General features: G+C 35.1%; 1 protein-coding gene across 1 annotated transcript in view; it reads right to left on the bottom strand.

Annotated features, from left to right (window-relative positions):
* Window positions 1-1,716: 1,716 nt before the first annotated feature.
* Window positions 1,717-17,985, bottom strand: part of LOC111152420 (G protein-coupled receptor 149) — a 61,481-nt gene continuing 45,212 nt past the window's right edge. Inside the window, exon 4 of the mRNA XM_022510936.1 lies at window positions 1,717-2,680. Coding sequence (XP_022366644.1) covers window positions 2,108-2,680 — 573 coding nt within the window. The 3' untranslated portion in view covers window positions 1,717-2,107. The remainder of the gene's footprint in view (window positions 2,681-17,985) is intronic.

The raw sequence follows: 17,985 nt of genomic DNA, 5'->3' as shown, positions 1-17,985 counted from the left end.
TTCCTTGCTGCCAAAAATCATACTGTAAGGGAACAAAATCGCCTTTCTCTTTCATAAAATTATACATCTAAATTTAATATATCAAAGCTTATCTTTTACAAAGCATTATTAGAATATTCAACTTCTGTTTTTATAACAGGCATTCAGTGCCATTAATTTATAATATTTGATTGATCTGGTCATTTGTCATTATGTTAAAATAGCCCTCCATTAAAGGGAGCCTGGGTGGCTCAGTTGGATAAGCAGCTGGCTCTTGATTTCGGCTCAGGTCATGATCTTAGGTTCCTAGGATTGAGCCCAGTTCACCGCAGAGTTGGGCTCTGGGCTCAGTAGGGAGTCTCCTTCAGGATTCTCTCTCTCTTCTCTCCCCCTCTCCCACGCTCTCTCTCTAAAATTAATAAATCTTTTAAAGAAATAAAATAGCCCTCAATTTTAGGGATATAAAAAGGCATTTTAAATAAAATATATTTGTAATAACGTATTTGATTTTGAATTTATACATTAGACATTATTTGAGGCTTGCTTTACAAACTCTACTAATGCCATTACCTTTGCTTCCCAAGTTTAGAAGAGGAGATATTGAGAGAGTAAAAGAGACATAAAGTCCACTGAAATAATTACTTTGAAAATGAGTTCTTGATGGCAAAAAAAAATAGTCTTCTGAAGTTGAAACAATCTGAAAGTCCATATGAAGTAATTTAGAATTCTGATTCAGTATAATAAAATATAAACCCGAATTAATCATTTAAAAATATAATTCACTCAGTCTGTAAATAGTAAATAAGATATGTGAGTGAGGTGTGGCAGTGCACAAAGTCAAATACATGTAAAATGTCAACTCAATAACTTTGGAAAATAAACATTTAAGTAATACATTTAATGTATGTTTAAAGAAAGATCAAATAAAGCATTTTGAAGTAAAATCACTTCATAATTTTTGAAATATACATTACTAATAATCTGATAAGTTGATTCTTGCATTTTTCCAATGTAACACATTTTAAAATTAGTGCCCAAATGTATACCGTACACTCATGTAATAAAATATATTGAATTTGCTTGAGATATACATGCCTTTGAGGAAAAAAACTGAAAAGCACCTAAAATTAGAATAATATTTGTATGAAAATTTTCTATACTTCAAGAATGGCTAAAAAAGTTTGCCAAATCTGCAGCTTTAGAAACACTTTTATTTTTTTACTTAGTGGATTTCCTCGGCTTTACCCAGAACTTTGTTAATCTAATTGAGCATACCTAACAAAACTTAATCTGGCAGAGCTTTTCCCCAATATCCATTCAAATAAAACAATTCTAGAAATGATAATGTGCACATTTATAACCTTTTCCAATAATGTTTGAGTTATGGACTACTAATTCCACTTGTAACATACAACATTTTGTTTCAAGGGAATCTTGACAAAATGGAAAGATGAAAGGAAAATACTTACATTTAAGAGAGAAAGGAAGAAAACATTTAGTAAGCAATTTGTACTTTATGAAGGAAACTACTATTTACAGACTATGGGCATGCATGTTTCAAAGTTGGAAGCTAGCTAGTTTGCCATTTTACATGAAAATATATTTCTTAAACATGGGTATAAAGCTAAAGCAGTAACTGTAATAAGCTTGATTTGCTAGGCACATGTAGACAATTCTCTTTAAATACAACACAGAGTTTTGCTACATTTTTCCATTCCCCAAAATATCTTCTTACTCCTTGCAATAAAGGCCAACCTTATATGTTGAAACATGAGCATGTGAACAATATATTCATTGAATTTATGCAATTTTCTGTTTACTCTGAGGATGACAAACAGGCAAAAACATTAGTAAATGAGGCTGATATTTGATCTAGAAAACAGCTTTAGGAATCAGATAAGAAACAAATTTTTAATTACCACAGTGTGTGATCTACAGGTAATACATCAAAAGCACTTAAGTGTTTATACTAGTTCCAGCTGCTTACCCTAAAAACAGTTAACTACTAAATCTGTAATGCTTATATAAACCAACAAGTAATAAAGGAAATCAAATAGTGGAACAAAAGTGTTAGGTCAGCAGTTTGAACTTGCAGACCTGTTCTTGCCTTTTTTAGACCAAATGATCACTAGTTACCCTTGCTTTCTTCCTCTCTTTTTCTGTAAGCTTTATTTAACAACTGGATTTCCTCCTGGTAGCCATCCTTCTCTTGATGCTGCCTTTTACTGTTCTGCCTATGTGCTTCAACAGTGTCCGGAATGGAGATGTTGATATCAGCATCGGGATTACTCGTGGGTAAAAAGAGAGAGTATGAGGCTGTTTCCCCTAAATCACAAGAAACAAATCTGTTTTCTTTCCGTGAGTAGCGTAGGGATGGAGATCTGACCTGTGTAGAGGACTGGCTGATGTTGCTAATGATTGACACAGTGTCCAAGGCTTCCTCATTATCACAAATTTCAAGAACTTCCAAGTGTATTTTCACACTGGTGTCCGCAAATGTGGAGGGAGAATCTTCTGAGTTTGGTTCATGGCCAACACTTTTGGATCGATAGACTTCTATTTTCTTAGAGGCTGGGGTTATTTTTTGTCCTTCTGCACTTACCTCATAGGTAGAAAGAGAGAGGGTTTTCCCCGTAGGTGCTTGAAGAGACACAGTTCCCTGGAATGCACACAAGGGAATGGCAAGGGCACCAGCAGAACGCTGGGGACAAAAACAAAATTGTTACTACTGAAAACTAGTTTCTGGAATTAGGACATTTAGGAATTTATTTTATTCATCAATATGATAGAGTTTTTTCTATTTCAGACCCATTTCCCTAGAAACCTTTATCAGTGATATTTAAATTCTACCATCAAAACATTATAGCTCAGTTTCTCCTAGGTCAAATATAATATCTAAATGAGGACAGTCAGGAACATTTCTTTGAAGATAAAGGACATATTCCTGTAGCTTATGGCAAAATTTGTGTATTGTTGGGGGGCAGCAGTCAGTGCTTCCAAAGGCAGAATATGGATATAAAATTGAATGCATATATATAATCTGAAATTGCTTTTATAGTTTTGTTACATTAAAAAGTTTGCATAGGTTGAAAGAAATGCAGACTGTGTTATCAAAATGCGCTATTTTTCCTGTTTAGTATGTCACAGAGAATGATAATTGTGAAACTGTGATTCAAATTAAGTATAAAGTATTATTCAGCTGTTAGGTTTGAGCATTCAGAAGAGGAACCAAATGTCCCCAAAACAGTGCTACACTGTGCTCACTTTTCCATGGAGAAATCAAAGTCATTAAAGTAAATCTAATTATAGAGAACTCTCCCACATCTCTGCAAAAACTTTCTTGAAGGTTAGAAACTTTTATATTTTATTTAAAACTCTGTATGTTAAGATTTTTAAAAATCCGTACTTGCCACTGATAAGTGTTTAAGAAATGAAAGAAAACAGACTCTTACAATAGCCTGTGTTTTATATTATTGATTCATATCTTCATACTCCCAGTTGACTTGTTTTCTTTTTTGATTACATGTGAGTCTCAGAAGGTACCAAGCTTCTTGAGCGGTGCTGTCAAAGCTAGATCCCCAGACTAACATCATCAGCATTACCTGGTAACTTGTAAGAAATGCAGATTTTTTTGAGCCCTGTCCAGGCCTACTGAATTAGAAACTTTGGGGGTGGGTTCTAGCAGTCTATTTTAAACAAGTGATTCTGTTACATTGTAAGGTTTGCAATCCCTAATTAAAGAAATGTTGTAGTCCAGAAAAAGAAGGGGAAGGAAGGTGTTTAACACTTTTCATACATGCGCCGATAATCTAAAAAGCTGACTTACCAACTGGATTGCCTTAAATGTGTCTTTATAGAGGAATTGGCACGAGGGTTCATGGTATTTTGCCAATTTCGGATGATCAACCTTTCTGTTTGCCTGTAACTATGCCAGCTTTAGCACTGAAATTCTTGCATCTCAGGAAACTTCCCAGTTCCAGAAAAAAGCAGGATAGTTGGTCACCCTATTTGCCTTGAGCATTTTGTATCTGGACCTAAGTGTGGCTTTAGGAAGCCCAGGACTACAATTTGGATTCTCTTCTACTAAGAGAAAATTTTAAGGGAGGATTTATCATGAGATTCATTTGAGTGCCTTCATGCCTAATTCTTTGATTTTTAGGGACAGTGAAAAATATAGTCTAGGGTGTACAAGACATGTTACTAGTCTTTTTTAGTTATTCTCTATGGAGAAGTCTTGAATCCTCTTTATCCATAAAGGGTCCTAAGAACCTAAGTTTAGGGCCTTGTACCCTAAAGGGCTGAAAACTTTGAAAACTTACACTGTAAATTTCAGTTTACCCTTCTGCCGAGACAAAGAACTTCACCAACTTCATATGTGCGACTGAAGCAGAAAAGACAGGAGCAATACTTAGGTTCATTACTGTACCAAAGCATTGTTTGAGTGGTAACAGCTTTTCAGCAAAGGGGAAATGGCCTTCATTTAATTTTTTATTTATGCTTTCATTAAACATTTGCTGAGTATTGCAGTAGTCCTTCCTATCAAAAGTTTCACTTTTCACAATTTCAGTTACCCATAGTCAACTGCAATTTGAAAGCGACGATCCTTCTGCCCTATGATCAGAAGATCAGTAGTAGCCTAACACTGTGTCATAGTGCTTATGTCATTCACCTCACTTCATCTCATCATGTTAAGTATTTTATCATCTCACATCATCACAAGAAGAAGGGAATGAATATAGTATAATAAGATGTTTTGAGAGAGACATAACACATTCACAAACCTTATATACTGTTATAATTGTTCCATTTCATTATTAGTTATTTCTGTTCATCTCTTACTGTGCCCAATTTATGAATTAAACTTTATCATAGGTATGTCTGTTTAGAAAAAAACCGATAGTATGTATTGGGTTTGGTACTAACAGTGGTTTCAGACATCCATTGCAAGTCTTGGAATGTATTCCCCATGGATAAGGAGTAAGTACTGTTTGTGCAAGATTTTGAATTTGCATTGGGTATACAGATGAATATACTATTTCTTCATTCAAAGACCCCACAGATATAGTTGGGTGACAAAAGCATGTGAGAAAGAAAAAAAAATGAGTTCCAACTATTTTAGTAGAGATAGGAACCAAGCTCTGTGGAGTCCAGGAATGACAACTTTTGGTAAAGAGATTTCATACAGGTTGGCATTTGAAATTGATCTTAAGAAAAGATTTGCAGTTTTAAAAGCTTTGCTTTGTGAATGATAAGTCATGAGTGGAAGAGCCAAATTAAAGACTTTCCATCTTGAGAGAAAATTTTATCAAAGGCAGAAATTTCAGTTTTTTAAAATAAAAATGGACTGAGATATTACTTAGAAAATTTGTCATTTAATAATGTGAATTATAAAAATAACGTCCTTCATTCTGAGAGCTAGTAATATGAAAGCTGGACTTCCTTAAATCATACTTTACTGCAGGAAGAAAAAACAACCCCAACTCGGTGCTTAAAAAATTACTTTCTCTTTGACATGGTATACTGTGTAAACAAAGTCCTATGGAATATACTAGTTTAAAAAAGAAAATTGAATGAGAAAGCTGAGTTATCAGACAGTGTGCTCAGCAGTACTGGCATGTCTATTTTAAAAGACCTTCACTAGAGCATCAGTAGTATGACCATATATTTATCTGTACCAACTTACATCACTGATGAAAAGTTAATATAAGGGCGCCTGGGTGGCTCAGTGGGTTAAGCCACTGCCTTTGGCTCGGGTCATGATCTCAGGGTCCTGGGATCGAGTCCCGCATCGGGCTCTCTGCTCAGCAGGGAGCCTGCTTCCCTCTCTCTCTCTCTCTCTCTGCCTGCCTCTCCGTCTACTTGTGATCTCTCTCTGTCAAATAAATAAATAAAAAAACTTAAAAAAAATTTGAAAAAAAAAGTTAATATAAAAGCAAATGTGATTTTTTTTGCATCTGATTTTATACATCCACATAATGCAGATTTCAATAGCTCTCATGCTAACTTAAATGAACAAAAAAGCTTTACTGAGTTATCAAATGACATCTCATTAAAACTGGCATTTGAGAATTGCATAGCACCAGAATTTAGCTAAGTATGAAGTCTGTTATTCTGAAATTGTACACAAAGTCTTGAGTTATCAAAATTAAACTGTGAGGGACACATGGGCGGCTTAGTCGGTTAAATGTCAGACTCAGTTTTGGCTCAGGTCATGATCTCATGGGTTGTGAGATCAAGCCCCAGAGCCCCATGTTGGGGTCCATGCTCTGCAGGGTGTTAAAGAGTCCCTCCCTCTGCTCCTCCCCCACTTGCATGCACCTGGGTCTGGGCTCTCTCTCTCAAATAAATAAACCTTTTTATAAAAAAAATTACACGCATAACATTCTTATTCAAAGGGATAGTCTCCATTTGACAGTCACAGAAGTAAAAACACAGAGACAGATTATATAGAAGCAGATCTGATGCTGGCGAGGATGCGGAGAAAGAAAGAAAGAAAACCTATACTGTTGGTGGGAATGCAAGCTGGTGCAACCACTCTGGAAAACAGCATGGAGGTTCCTCAAAATGTTGAAAATAGAACTACCCTATGACCCAGCAATTGCACTGCTGGGTATTTACCCTAAAGATACAAACGTAGTGATCCGAAGGGACACGTGCACCCGAATGTTTATAGCAGCAATGTCTACAATAGCCAAACTATGGAAAGAACCTAGATGTCCATCAACAGACGAATGGATAAAGAAGATGTGGTATATATACACAATGGAATACTATGCAGTCATCAAAAGAAATGAAATCCTGCCATTTGCTACGACGTGGATAGAACTAGAGGGTATTATGCTTAGCAAAATAAGTCAATTGGAGAAAGACAACTATCATATGATCTCCCTGCTATGCAGAAGTGGTGATGCAATGTGGGGGGTTTGGAGGGTAGGAAAAGAATAAATGAAACAAGATGGGATCGGGAGGGAGACAAACCATAAGAGACTCAATCTCACAAAACAAATTGGGGGTTTCCGGGGGGCGGGGAGGGGCGTAGGGAGAAGGTGGTGGGATTATGGACATTGGGGAGGGTATGTGCTATGGTGAGTGCTGTGAAGTGTGTAAACCTGGTGATTCACAGACCTGTACCCCTGGAACTAATTATACATTATATGTTTATAAAAAAATAAAAAATAAATTATTAAAAAAAAAAGAAGCAGGTCTGAGCATACATCTTTGCACTATTAATCCAAAATTGACATGTTAATTTCAGCAAAATGGTACTGTCACTTTAAGCCAATTTAGCAGTTTTAATGTTACTGGTTATGAAAATATTTAATGTATAAATTTGTTTTGGTTTTAGATTTGTGTAAGAACTATAAATGTAAGGAGTTTTACAAAATATTGATTATTTTAAAGCAAAAACATAAGAATTTGATTTGACAGTAAGATTCATAGATTTTTTTTTCTTTCAGAGAGATCTATTGTTTAAGTTAAAGGAACATTCCTCCAGATGAGGGAAAATGAGAGCTTGAATGAAGGGAGAAGTAAAGGGATAAAGATTCAGGGAGATATCTAACAATTTGTGTAAAATCAACAGAATTTCCACCTCTTTTAGGAAGGATATGGAGGGCAGACTAAAATGGAGAGAGATGGGAAGCAAGAGAACAGACTAACTGAACCTCTAGTATTAGGACTGGGTTAGCTGGTAGGTCTATAGCAATGGAATGAAGAGGTTGTCATATCTTGGGTTCACAGAATACACAAATACCAAGCTCATAAACAATTGAGTTTCCATGTGACTAATACTACAATATAACCAGGCTGGAGAATTATAAGAATATGGAATAAGTGTACTTACCCTAGGTGGAGTGAGAGAAAAGGAGACCTGGGCAGGGCTCAATTTTTATAGATGAAAAGAAGTACTTGATATCAGTGCAGTTATTTAGCATTGTTCTAGAGGTCCTAGCTAGATAACAGTCAAGAAATACTCAGCAGGAAAAATAAAATTATCATAATTTTCGGGGCACCTGGGTGGCTCAGTGGGTTATGCCTCTGCCTTCAGCTCGGGTCATGATCTCAGGGTCCTGGGATGGAGCCCCAAATTGGGATCTCTGCTCAGCAGGGAGCCTGCTTCCCCCCTCTGTCTGTCAAATAAAAAAAAGTTATCATAATGTTCATGTGAAAATATTGTATGCTTTGAAATTCTAGAGAAGGGACTCTAAAAAAGAACTAATTTGGGAGTTTTGTAAGGTAGCTAAATTGTAGGTAAATGTTAAAACATCAATAGCAGTTACCAGTTAAAAAATATATTTTAAAAAGATCCCATTCAAAATAGTAACAAAATTATAGAAATGTGTGAGAAAATATGAAAAAAAACTATAATTAGAGAAATCCTGAATAAATAGGAGACAAAAGAAACAATATTTCCACGTGGAAAAATTCTATCGTAAATATGAGAATTTATTTTATTGTATTGATTTAATACAATTTAAATAAAAAACTTAATAGAATACCAAGGAAATTTTACTTTAGAACATGAAAAGTTCCTCCTAAGATTTATCTGCAGATTTATAACCAAGAGTAAATGTATAACCAAGAAATTTTGGAAGTAAACTAATAAGGTAGATTTACAAATATGATATGAAGCTACAGTAATTAATACAGATTGTTAATTGCAAGATATAATAATTTAAGCAGTCAAGAAACAAAATATAGTCTATCACAAAGATGGCATTTCAAAATAAGAAAGGAATCAAATGGCTTTCCATTACAAAACTCAACTGGATTCCTTTTCATGTTATAAGCAAAAATAATTTCTTGAGTCTTAATAATGCTTTCAAAATGCTGTGTGAAGGAGACCTTTACAAATCTGCAATGAAAAGCAGAAGTGACAAAAGAGGGACAGATTTGATTGCAGAAAAACTGAAAATATCTATGTAAAAATATATGCTGAAAGCAAAGATAAAAAACAAATGGCATCCCAGGAGAAAATATTTGCAGCATACATAGGCAAAGTTTAATAGTTACATAGAGAGTTTCTCCAAATCAGTGAGATAAACATCCCAGGAGAAAAAAAGAAGTGGGCAAAGCAATTAAAGGAAGAACTACAAGTGGAGAATAAACATACAAAAACATACTCGATTTCACCAATAATCAAAAAAATATAAGTAGAAACAATGGTTCATTTTTAGCATCTCAGATTACCCTCCACACACACAAAAAAAGTGAGAGAAATGAATAAAATGATAGATGCCATCTTTAGAGTACATCTTGATTGTATTTGATTATAAAATAAAACTACATATACTTACCAGCAATCCTATTTCTGTGAGTCAGTTCTACTACCAAATATCAACACACATATTATTTGTTTATTTCAGCACTGTTGTAAGTCCCCAAATAGAAATAACCTAAATGTACTCGAAACCTTTCTTGAAAGAATGAAGTAAAGCTATAAATTCTGCCTGGGTAAAATAATTTCAATACATTTTGAGTGATAATAGCAAGTTGCAAAACAATATGTAAAGTATGAACCAATTTTCTTGTAGAAAAACATCTACCAGAAAATAACTCAGCAAATTATACATGTGTAGGAATAAAAGATATATAGACACACAGCACACGTATGTATTCTAGGCGCAGAAAAGATTTGAAAGGCTACATTCCAAACAATTATTTCCACTGAAAGTAGATGGGGGGAGGACTTCATCTTTAATATCTTTAATGGTTTATATATCTAAATTGTTCGATGATGTTGATGATTTTGCTTATGGAAGTTTATTAGGTAATAGAGAAGGCAGAGAGTGCAAAATATTATTAGAAGGGCATCCAGGGTGTGGAGTAGGTACTGAGTGTGTGTTGCCTATGATGATTGCTCAAAGTTCAGTTTGGTAGTCAGTTTGGAGTTTGTGCTGCATTTGGGGTTTGTGCTGTTTTTAGGTTAGAAGTGAGGAGACAAGGTGTGTGCAGGGTACTGTCTCAAAATTTTGCCCTAATAGTTTGATTGTTTAGAATAAGAGTCCCAATTGGGATGCAGTTTATTTTCTGTTTGAATTTTTTAAAGGGTAGCAAACAGCACTTTTGACAAGAAAAATATTTTAAATTTTCAGAAAGGGAAAGGATCATCTTGTCCTAAGCAGACAAAATAAAGTGACCAGGGTCAGTAATGAGTTACTAATTTTGCTCCTCACTAATTTTGCTGCAAAAACTATTATAAACATTTGGGTCCAGCAATCTGTCAATGTATACATTAAGTTCCAATAAAGAATCCCACTTCAGAAAAAAATACTATGTAATTTGAGTTACAAACCACAATATAGTCCACAGATTTCAAAGCCGTTCAAAAAGTTGAATCATTTCAAAATGAGACTAAAAGTAAAAGGCACTAAATCTTAAATGAAAACTAATATTAATTGTGAGGAGATAAAACATAAAAACCCTGTTATTATTGATTTAATTTGTCTTCATCTTTGTACTGGGTTGACTAGCATGTCCCCTCCAAAACTTATGTCCACTTGTATCTTGTGAATATGATGTTATTTGGAAATAGGGTCTTTTCACACATAAACTAAAATGAGGTCATAGTGGATATGGGTGGGCCCTAATCCAGTGACCAGTGTCCTTTTTTTTTTTTTTAATTTTATTTATTTATTTGACAGAGAAATATCACCAGTAGGTGGGGTGCGGGGGAGTGAACAGGCATTCTGCTGAGCAGAAGCCCGATGTGGGGCTCGATCCCAGGTCCCTGAGATCATGACCTGAGCTGAAGGCAGAGGCTTAGCCCACTGAGCCACCCAGGCGCCCCAACCAGTGTCCTTTTAAGAAAAGAGAAATTTGGACACAAACTCACATAGAGGGAAGATAGCTATGTGAAGGAGGAGACAGCACTTAAGAGTTATTCTATTGTAAACCAAGAAAGGATGGCTGCACTGACACCTTGACTTTGAACTTCTAGCCTCCAGAAATATGAGACATAGATTTCTGTTGTTTAAACTATCTTAAGTTTGCAGTAATTTGTTACAGCAGCCCTAGGAAATTAATACAGTTTTGTGCAAACACATAATGAAACATTTGCAAAGTTCTGCAACTGCCAGTTTTCTTCTGGAGACCACAACTGCATGGCATTTTTGTCTAGTCCACATAGAATGTAATCTCCTCCAGGGAAAGGAACATTTCCTTGTGGGTCTTTATTTTCTCTACCATCTATACCAGTGCCTGACACATGGTGGGCCCTCAAAAAATACTTGTTGAATGAATAAATATGTGCATGAATGAATGAATCTGCAACATTGACCTTGTAGATTTTTTTAGATTCTGTATTTTAACTTCCTAAAGCAGAAAAAATAAGATCATCTTTCAAAAGTATTGCTGTTTAAAATTTATTTTTTTATATTTTAACAGCCCTATATAATAAATGATAATTACAAATACATCAGAAGAAGGTGATATTAGAACATACCCTTTTTATAAAAACAAAATAGAATATTATGGGACCCAATTGTGTGTGAACATTTACTTCATGATAAAAAAATGATAAGATTCAGAGAGCATAAAACTAGTCATTTCATAGTCTCTGCTTTCTTCCCATTTAAAAGTCTATGAATTAGCATATGCTGTCAGGAATAATGATAACCCATTATTGCTGTACTCCTGAGCGTAGGTGGCTGGGAGCTTTTTTATTTGGAAATGAAAAGCAGTCTGTAAACCTCGCAAATGCTTCAGAAGGGGAGGGCATGCCCTGTAAACACGTTAGCACAAGTAATCCGCTCTGATAATTGATTCAGACTTAACTGACCTTGGGCATATTGAACTTTTTATTTCCTCACTATAAGCCTCTAGGTGAATTCAGGGTGAAATTATAACATGAGTTGCTCCAAATTTCTCTCCTAACAAGGTGAGGTATTGTGTTATCTGAATCACTCAACTTAAGAAAGACATATTATAACACGTAAAATCATAGCACTTACCAGAAACTACAAAGTTCTGATTTCTCATTTTATAAAGGGAGAATTGACACCCAGAGAGGTGAAGCCACTTTCCCAGGGTTATGCAAGTAATAGTAGTAGGACAGGTATCTTCATGCCCAGTTAAGTGCTCTTTTCCAATGTACCATTTTGTCACTTTAAAATAAATCTGCTTTAGTCAAGAATAGATCAAAGGTTTTTTGTCCTGGAAGCCAGAATTCTATCACTAACTCATGAATAATCTAAGTGACTGACAATTTTAATCTAAATTAAAATCATATAGATGATCTTTAGGTTATTTAGGTGACTTTTAGGCTTCTTAAAGTACAGACTCCAGAAATTAAGTCAAACAGACCGTCTAAGATGGTTAGGGGAAAAGAGATAAAGACACTAAAAATAAACGAACAAAAATAGCAGGGAGAATGAGAACTTTATGAGAAAAACAATAAACTGGTTTTAATAATATTTTTGGAACATTACTTAAAACTATGACTGCAATATTTTCATATATTCAACATCTAAAATATTCCTTGTGTCATCTTGCCACCTTTATTTAAATGTTTAGTACACTAGAATAAGGAGGACACATGAATTACTCAAAAGAGAATAAGGGCAAGAAAATGAGGGCCTTTATAAAGGGCACCATGTATCATAGAAAGTGCTAGGTGTTTTAACACATATCCCATTTAATCCTCACAGATCTTCAAACTGTAAATTAAACTTTTTTTAAATGATGAAAAGTTTCACAACTGAGTAACAAATTTAAGATTGATATTCATCATAAATAATTACTGATTCTGCTAGACACAAGCCATATGTCAGACTTCTTACTAAGTACTTTATATATATTTTCTTACTTGATTTTCATATCAACCTTATAAAATAGAGACAGTTGGGGCACCTGGGTGGCTCAGTGGGTTAAGCCTCTGCTCAGCAGGGAGCCTGCTCCCCTCCCCCCCCGCCTGCCTTTCTGCCTACTTGTGATCTCTCGCTCTCTGTCAAATAAATAAATAAAATCTTTAAAAAAAAATGAAATAAAGGGGCGCCTGGGTGGCTCAGTCATTAAGCGTCTGCCTTCGGCTCAGGTCATGATCCCAGGGTCCTGGGATCAAGCCCCGCATCGGGCTCTCTGTTCAGTGGGGAGCCTACTTCACCTCTCTGACTCCCCCTACTTGTGTTCTCTCTCTCACTGTCTCTCTCTCTGTCAAATAAATAAATAATCTTAAAAAAAAAAAACTCTAAAAAAATTAAATAAAATAGAGACAGTCATTATCCCAATTTTATAGATAACATAATTGAGTCATGAGGATTTAAGTAGGTAATGCAATAGTCCAATCCAAATCCAGGATTATCTGTCGCAAACCCCCTGCTCTTAGCCATTCTCCTACTTCAAGGCATAATGTTTGTGATAAAATATGAATAATATACCTCATTCTCCTAATCCAGCTAGAACCCACTATGTCCTGTGGAAACAAAGGAGAAGTGGGATTAATTATTCACACAAGGAAGTGAAAGGAGTATGTATGTATGTGAGTATGTATGTATGTATTTATTTTTAAATATTATTTATTTATTTGACAGAGAGAGACACAGTGAGAGGGAACATAAGCAGGGGGAGTAGGAGAAGGAGAAGCAGGCTTCCCAGTGGGCAGGGAGCCTGATGCAGGGCTTGATCCCAGGACCCTGGGATCATCACCTGAGCCAAAGGCAGACACTCGACCAACTGAGCCACCCAGGCACCCCTGAAAGGAATATTTAAAGATAATTGAGAAAATATTTTCTAAATAGGGTTTTAGAAGATGATTTCAGTAGGCAGAAAGTAAGGAAAATGTATTCCAGGATGAGGGAATAGTAAGAACAAAGGCAAATGGAATTTGGAGGGAATGACATCGTACAAGTAAATGAGACTAGAAATAGAGGTTGGGCCGAGGGCCAAGAACCCTGTACACCAGTATAATGAGTTTTGATTATATTCCATGGGCAAGAGGTAAATGTGATTTTTGTTTTCACATTTATGGAAAGGAAAGAAATTAAGATATATGGAAGTCCTCAATGTGTAGGCAGTACACTTGGCACTTTACATGTGAAATCTAATTTAATACAATAATCTATAAGGGAGGTAAAATTATTTCCCTTTTATAGTAAGCAAATTGAGGTCTGGAAAACTTAACCAACTTGCTTAGGTTATAAACAAAGTTAAGTTTTGAACTGTGATTTAAACTCAGCTCAGATTCCACATGTTTTCTACTATCCCATTTAAAGTCTAAGAAGATAGTGGGGAGCCCTGTGAAAGATGGATTGGAGGAAGCGGACCATGGTGTCAGGGAGACCCGTTAGCAGGTTTTTACAATCATTGTGTGCAAAAGGAAAGGGAATCTGAGTTTCAGTACTGAGAGTAGAAATGGCAAATGTGGGATGGACTCTGAGGTAGTTGCAGAGGCAAAATTTGAGAGTGGGGAGGGTCATGGCAAAATATTGCTGTTGAATCACATACACCTGCCATAGAACTCAGTTCAGTCACTATTGCTATAATCCTTACCTCTAAGTCTCGGTTTCTCATTTCTAAAATATAAAGAATAACTGAGTTAATAGATGTAAAATGATTAGCTGAGTGTTTCACACAAGTGCTCCATAAGTATTAGCGGTTAGGTATGATTAGGAGGTGAGTAAGAGAGAGAAATCCATGATGTCTTTGAGATTTCCAGTGTTAGTAGCTAGTATCAGTAATTGACATAAAGAGCTTAGGAGAATGTACATAATGTAATTCTACTTTTGCAGTCTTCATCTCCTAATCAGGCAGCATATTCCTCTGCAGTATTTTACCCTAATGGCCTAAATATGCTAAATAAAAGCCAGAGATTAGCAGAAGAGGTTAAAAACATGACAGCTAGGGGCGCCTGGTGGCTCAGTGGGTTAAGCCTCTGCTTTCGGCTCGGGACATGATCTCAGGGTCCTGGGATCGAGCCCCACATCTGCCTCTCTGCTAAGCGGGGAGCCTGCTTCCCCCTCTCTCTCCATCTGCCTTTCTGCCTACTTGTGATCTCTCTCTTTTTATTTGACAGGGAGAGAGAGAGAGAGATCATCTTTACAAAGATGTCCATTCTTTCTACATTGAAATGTAATACCTTTAAAATCCCATCAAGATTTTTTTTTTGCAGATATAGACATGATTATTCAAAAATCTGTATGTAAGGGCTAATGAACTAGAATGGTAAACTTATTTTGGAAAAATGAATATAGTGGGAGTATTCAGTCTACCTAACTTCAGTAAAGCTATGATAATCAAGACTATGCTGTCGGTGGAGAGATAAATAATAGAACTCAGAATAGAAGACCCACACAAATATGCCCAAATGCTTTTAGACAAATGTGCAAAAACAATTCAATAGAGGAAAGATAGCCTCTTCATCAAATGGTGTTGGAGCAATTGGATATTCATAGGCAAACAAAAACCCTAGAACTAAGTTTCATATTTTATTCAAAAATTACCTCAAAATGGATCACAGTCTTCAATGTAAAACTGTAAAAGTTTTATTAAGAACATAGGAAAAAAATCCTTGAGATCTAAGGCTAAGCAAAGAGTTCTTAGACTTGATACCAAAAGTATGATCTGTAAGAGGAAAATTGATAAAATAAATTCCATCAAAGTTAAAAATTTGTGTGCAAATTCAGATTCCGATTCAGTAGGTATTTGGTGGTCTGAGATTCTGCATTTAATGAAAGCTCTCAGATGATGCTGAGGCTGCTGGTCCGTGGATTACGCTTTTTGAGGAGCAAAGGACATACAATCTGTAAGGCTTCTTACAATAAAACAAGACAAAATCAGAGACCGAGACAAACCATAAGAGACTGTTAGTCATAGGAAACAAATTGAGGGTTGCTGGAGGGGAGAAGGATGGGAGGGATGGGGTAACTGGATGATGGACATTAAGGAGGGCATATGATGTGAGGAGTACTGAGTATTATATAAGACTGATGAATCACTGACCTCTGCCTCTGAAACCAATAATACATTATATGTTAATTAATTGAATTTGAATAAAAATAAATTAAAAAATATATATCTATGGCTCCTTATAATTCTAAAACTACATGATTTCATGAGTAAATAGATTTTATCATGTTAGCAATTTACAGAAGTAGAGGAGAGAATTCAATTTCAGTTAAAGGAATGACAGAAACCCCCCAAAAGCCAACTTTATAGATGAACAGAATGAAAAACAAAGTTTTATCTTTTTCAAGATCTTTAATATATTCTAGTGCCTTATTCGAATGGCACTTATTTCATTGGTAAAACATTCTGATGAAAAATGATTAAGTTTCAGTATCAGTCTTCATTTTACATTAATCTTATGGACATAATGTAAGGTTCTAAAATGAATGTATCATTGTTTTTTATTTATGGAAATTGGTATTCTCATATTTTCAGTTCATACTTCTTGGCTTTATCTGAGCCCATGAGCACAACCATCACAGCCTACAAGAAATCCTGTGAGAATTTTGAATTTAAATATGTTGTTGCTCTTGGGATTAGTGGATAGGTTTTTCTATTCTCTGGTCTAATAGAAACTAAAACCTCTTATCTCTCATGATGGCATTTAAACTCAGATGTGATATGTCCAAATTTATTTCCATGTATTTCCAATTCTTTTGGCTTTTCTAACAAAAAGAATGAACTGTAGCTTGAAAGGAAGCACACATTGATTCTAATTAGAAAAAAATGAAATTTTATCAGGAATAAATGAATCCTAAGAAATAGAAGTTTTTCTTATCTTAATATGCATTTGTTCAAATGGATGTGGTGCCAATTAGAAATATCCTACTAAAAATGGTTGCATGAAAAATTTGTTTTACATTTCATTGACCAGAATTAAGTCAGGAAAGAGAAACCTCTTTTCATTTTTAAGACAGTTTCAAAGGATAAATACAGCGTTTTTGGTAAGATTACTATACTCTAGAAAGGGTGTTAGAATCCATGTTGATGGTATTCATAAAACTATAGAAGACAAAAATATTTTTATCAGACAGCATAATGTAGTAAAAATCAAACAAACAAAAAACAAATATGTGTAGATAGAGATTAGAGGTATCCTGGGACAGGGAGTGGTGATAGACTATGGGTAAACAGGCATGTGAGATCTAACTGATGTAATGAAAATATTCTAAAACGATTTATGGTGAATGCACAACTTTGTAAGTTTAGTAGAGATCTTTTGATTGTATACTGAAATGGAAGAATGATATGATATGTAAAATATCCCTCAATAAATGTGTTTTTTTAAAAGAGCATCTGACTGATCAGGACACCCTGAAGTACAGCACTTGTTCTGCCACTTAATAAATAGCTGTGTGACCCTAGACAAATAGTGTACTCACTATAGGCTTTTAGTTCATTATCTATATAAAGGGGTAGTTGGGCAGATGAACACCAAAGTATCTCTTGTCTCTTTACGTTTCAATATTCTGTGACTCTGTTTTAGCAGTTAGCCTCAAAGAAAGCACTTCTGTTCCTTGAAAATTATGGAAGTAGAGATGCTCTTCTGAAAGAAATTAGGATCACAAAATTTACTTTAAAAACTTGCCAGAAGAAATTATAGATCCAGGCCCTTTAAAAGACCCTCTTTTTTTTAAAAATCAATCAAGCACCATTGCTGATGGAACATGTTCTTTGCTTTCAGAATATATGAAATTTAAGCCACAATGCACTCTGTGCAATAAAAATGTCTGTTATAGGAAGATAAAATAACAAGAAAGAAAATGAAGAAGTTTATATACCAATGTCTAGAAAGAAACCTGTAAGGAGGGTTTAACAATGCTTATATAATTCTGATTTAAATCTCCAATCATGGGAAACATTTGTTGAACACTAGACAGAGGTAAAAGACCACACAGAATTTTGCATGTGTGAGTGTGTGTGTTTATATATACGTAAATATATGGGTTTGTGTATGTGTGTATTACATGTGTATGTATAATAACTTATAGTTTTCTCTGATGATAAAATAATACATTAGAGCTTATTTTTGCAATTGAAATGATATCTGAAGAGTATGCACCA

This window comes from Enhydra lutris, unplaced genomic scaffold (assembly GCF_002288905.1).
Source record: "Enhydra lutris kenyoni isolate GAN:26980312 unplaced genomic scaffold, ASM228890v2 scaffoldscaffold2, whole genome shotgun sequence".
Lineage (NCBI taxonomy): Eukaryota > Metazoa > Chordata > Mammalia > Carnivora > Mustelidae > Enhydra > Enhydra lutris.
This window is presented reverse-complemented; position numbering and strand designations above follow the sequence as displayed.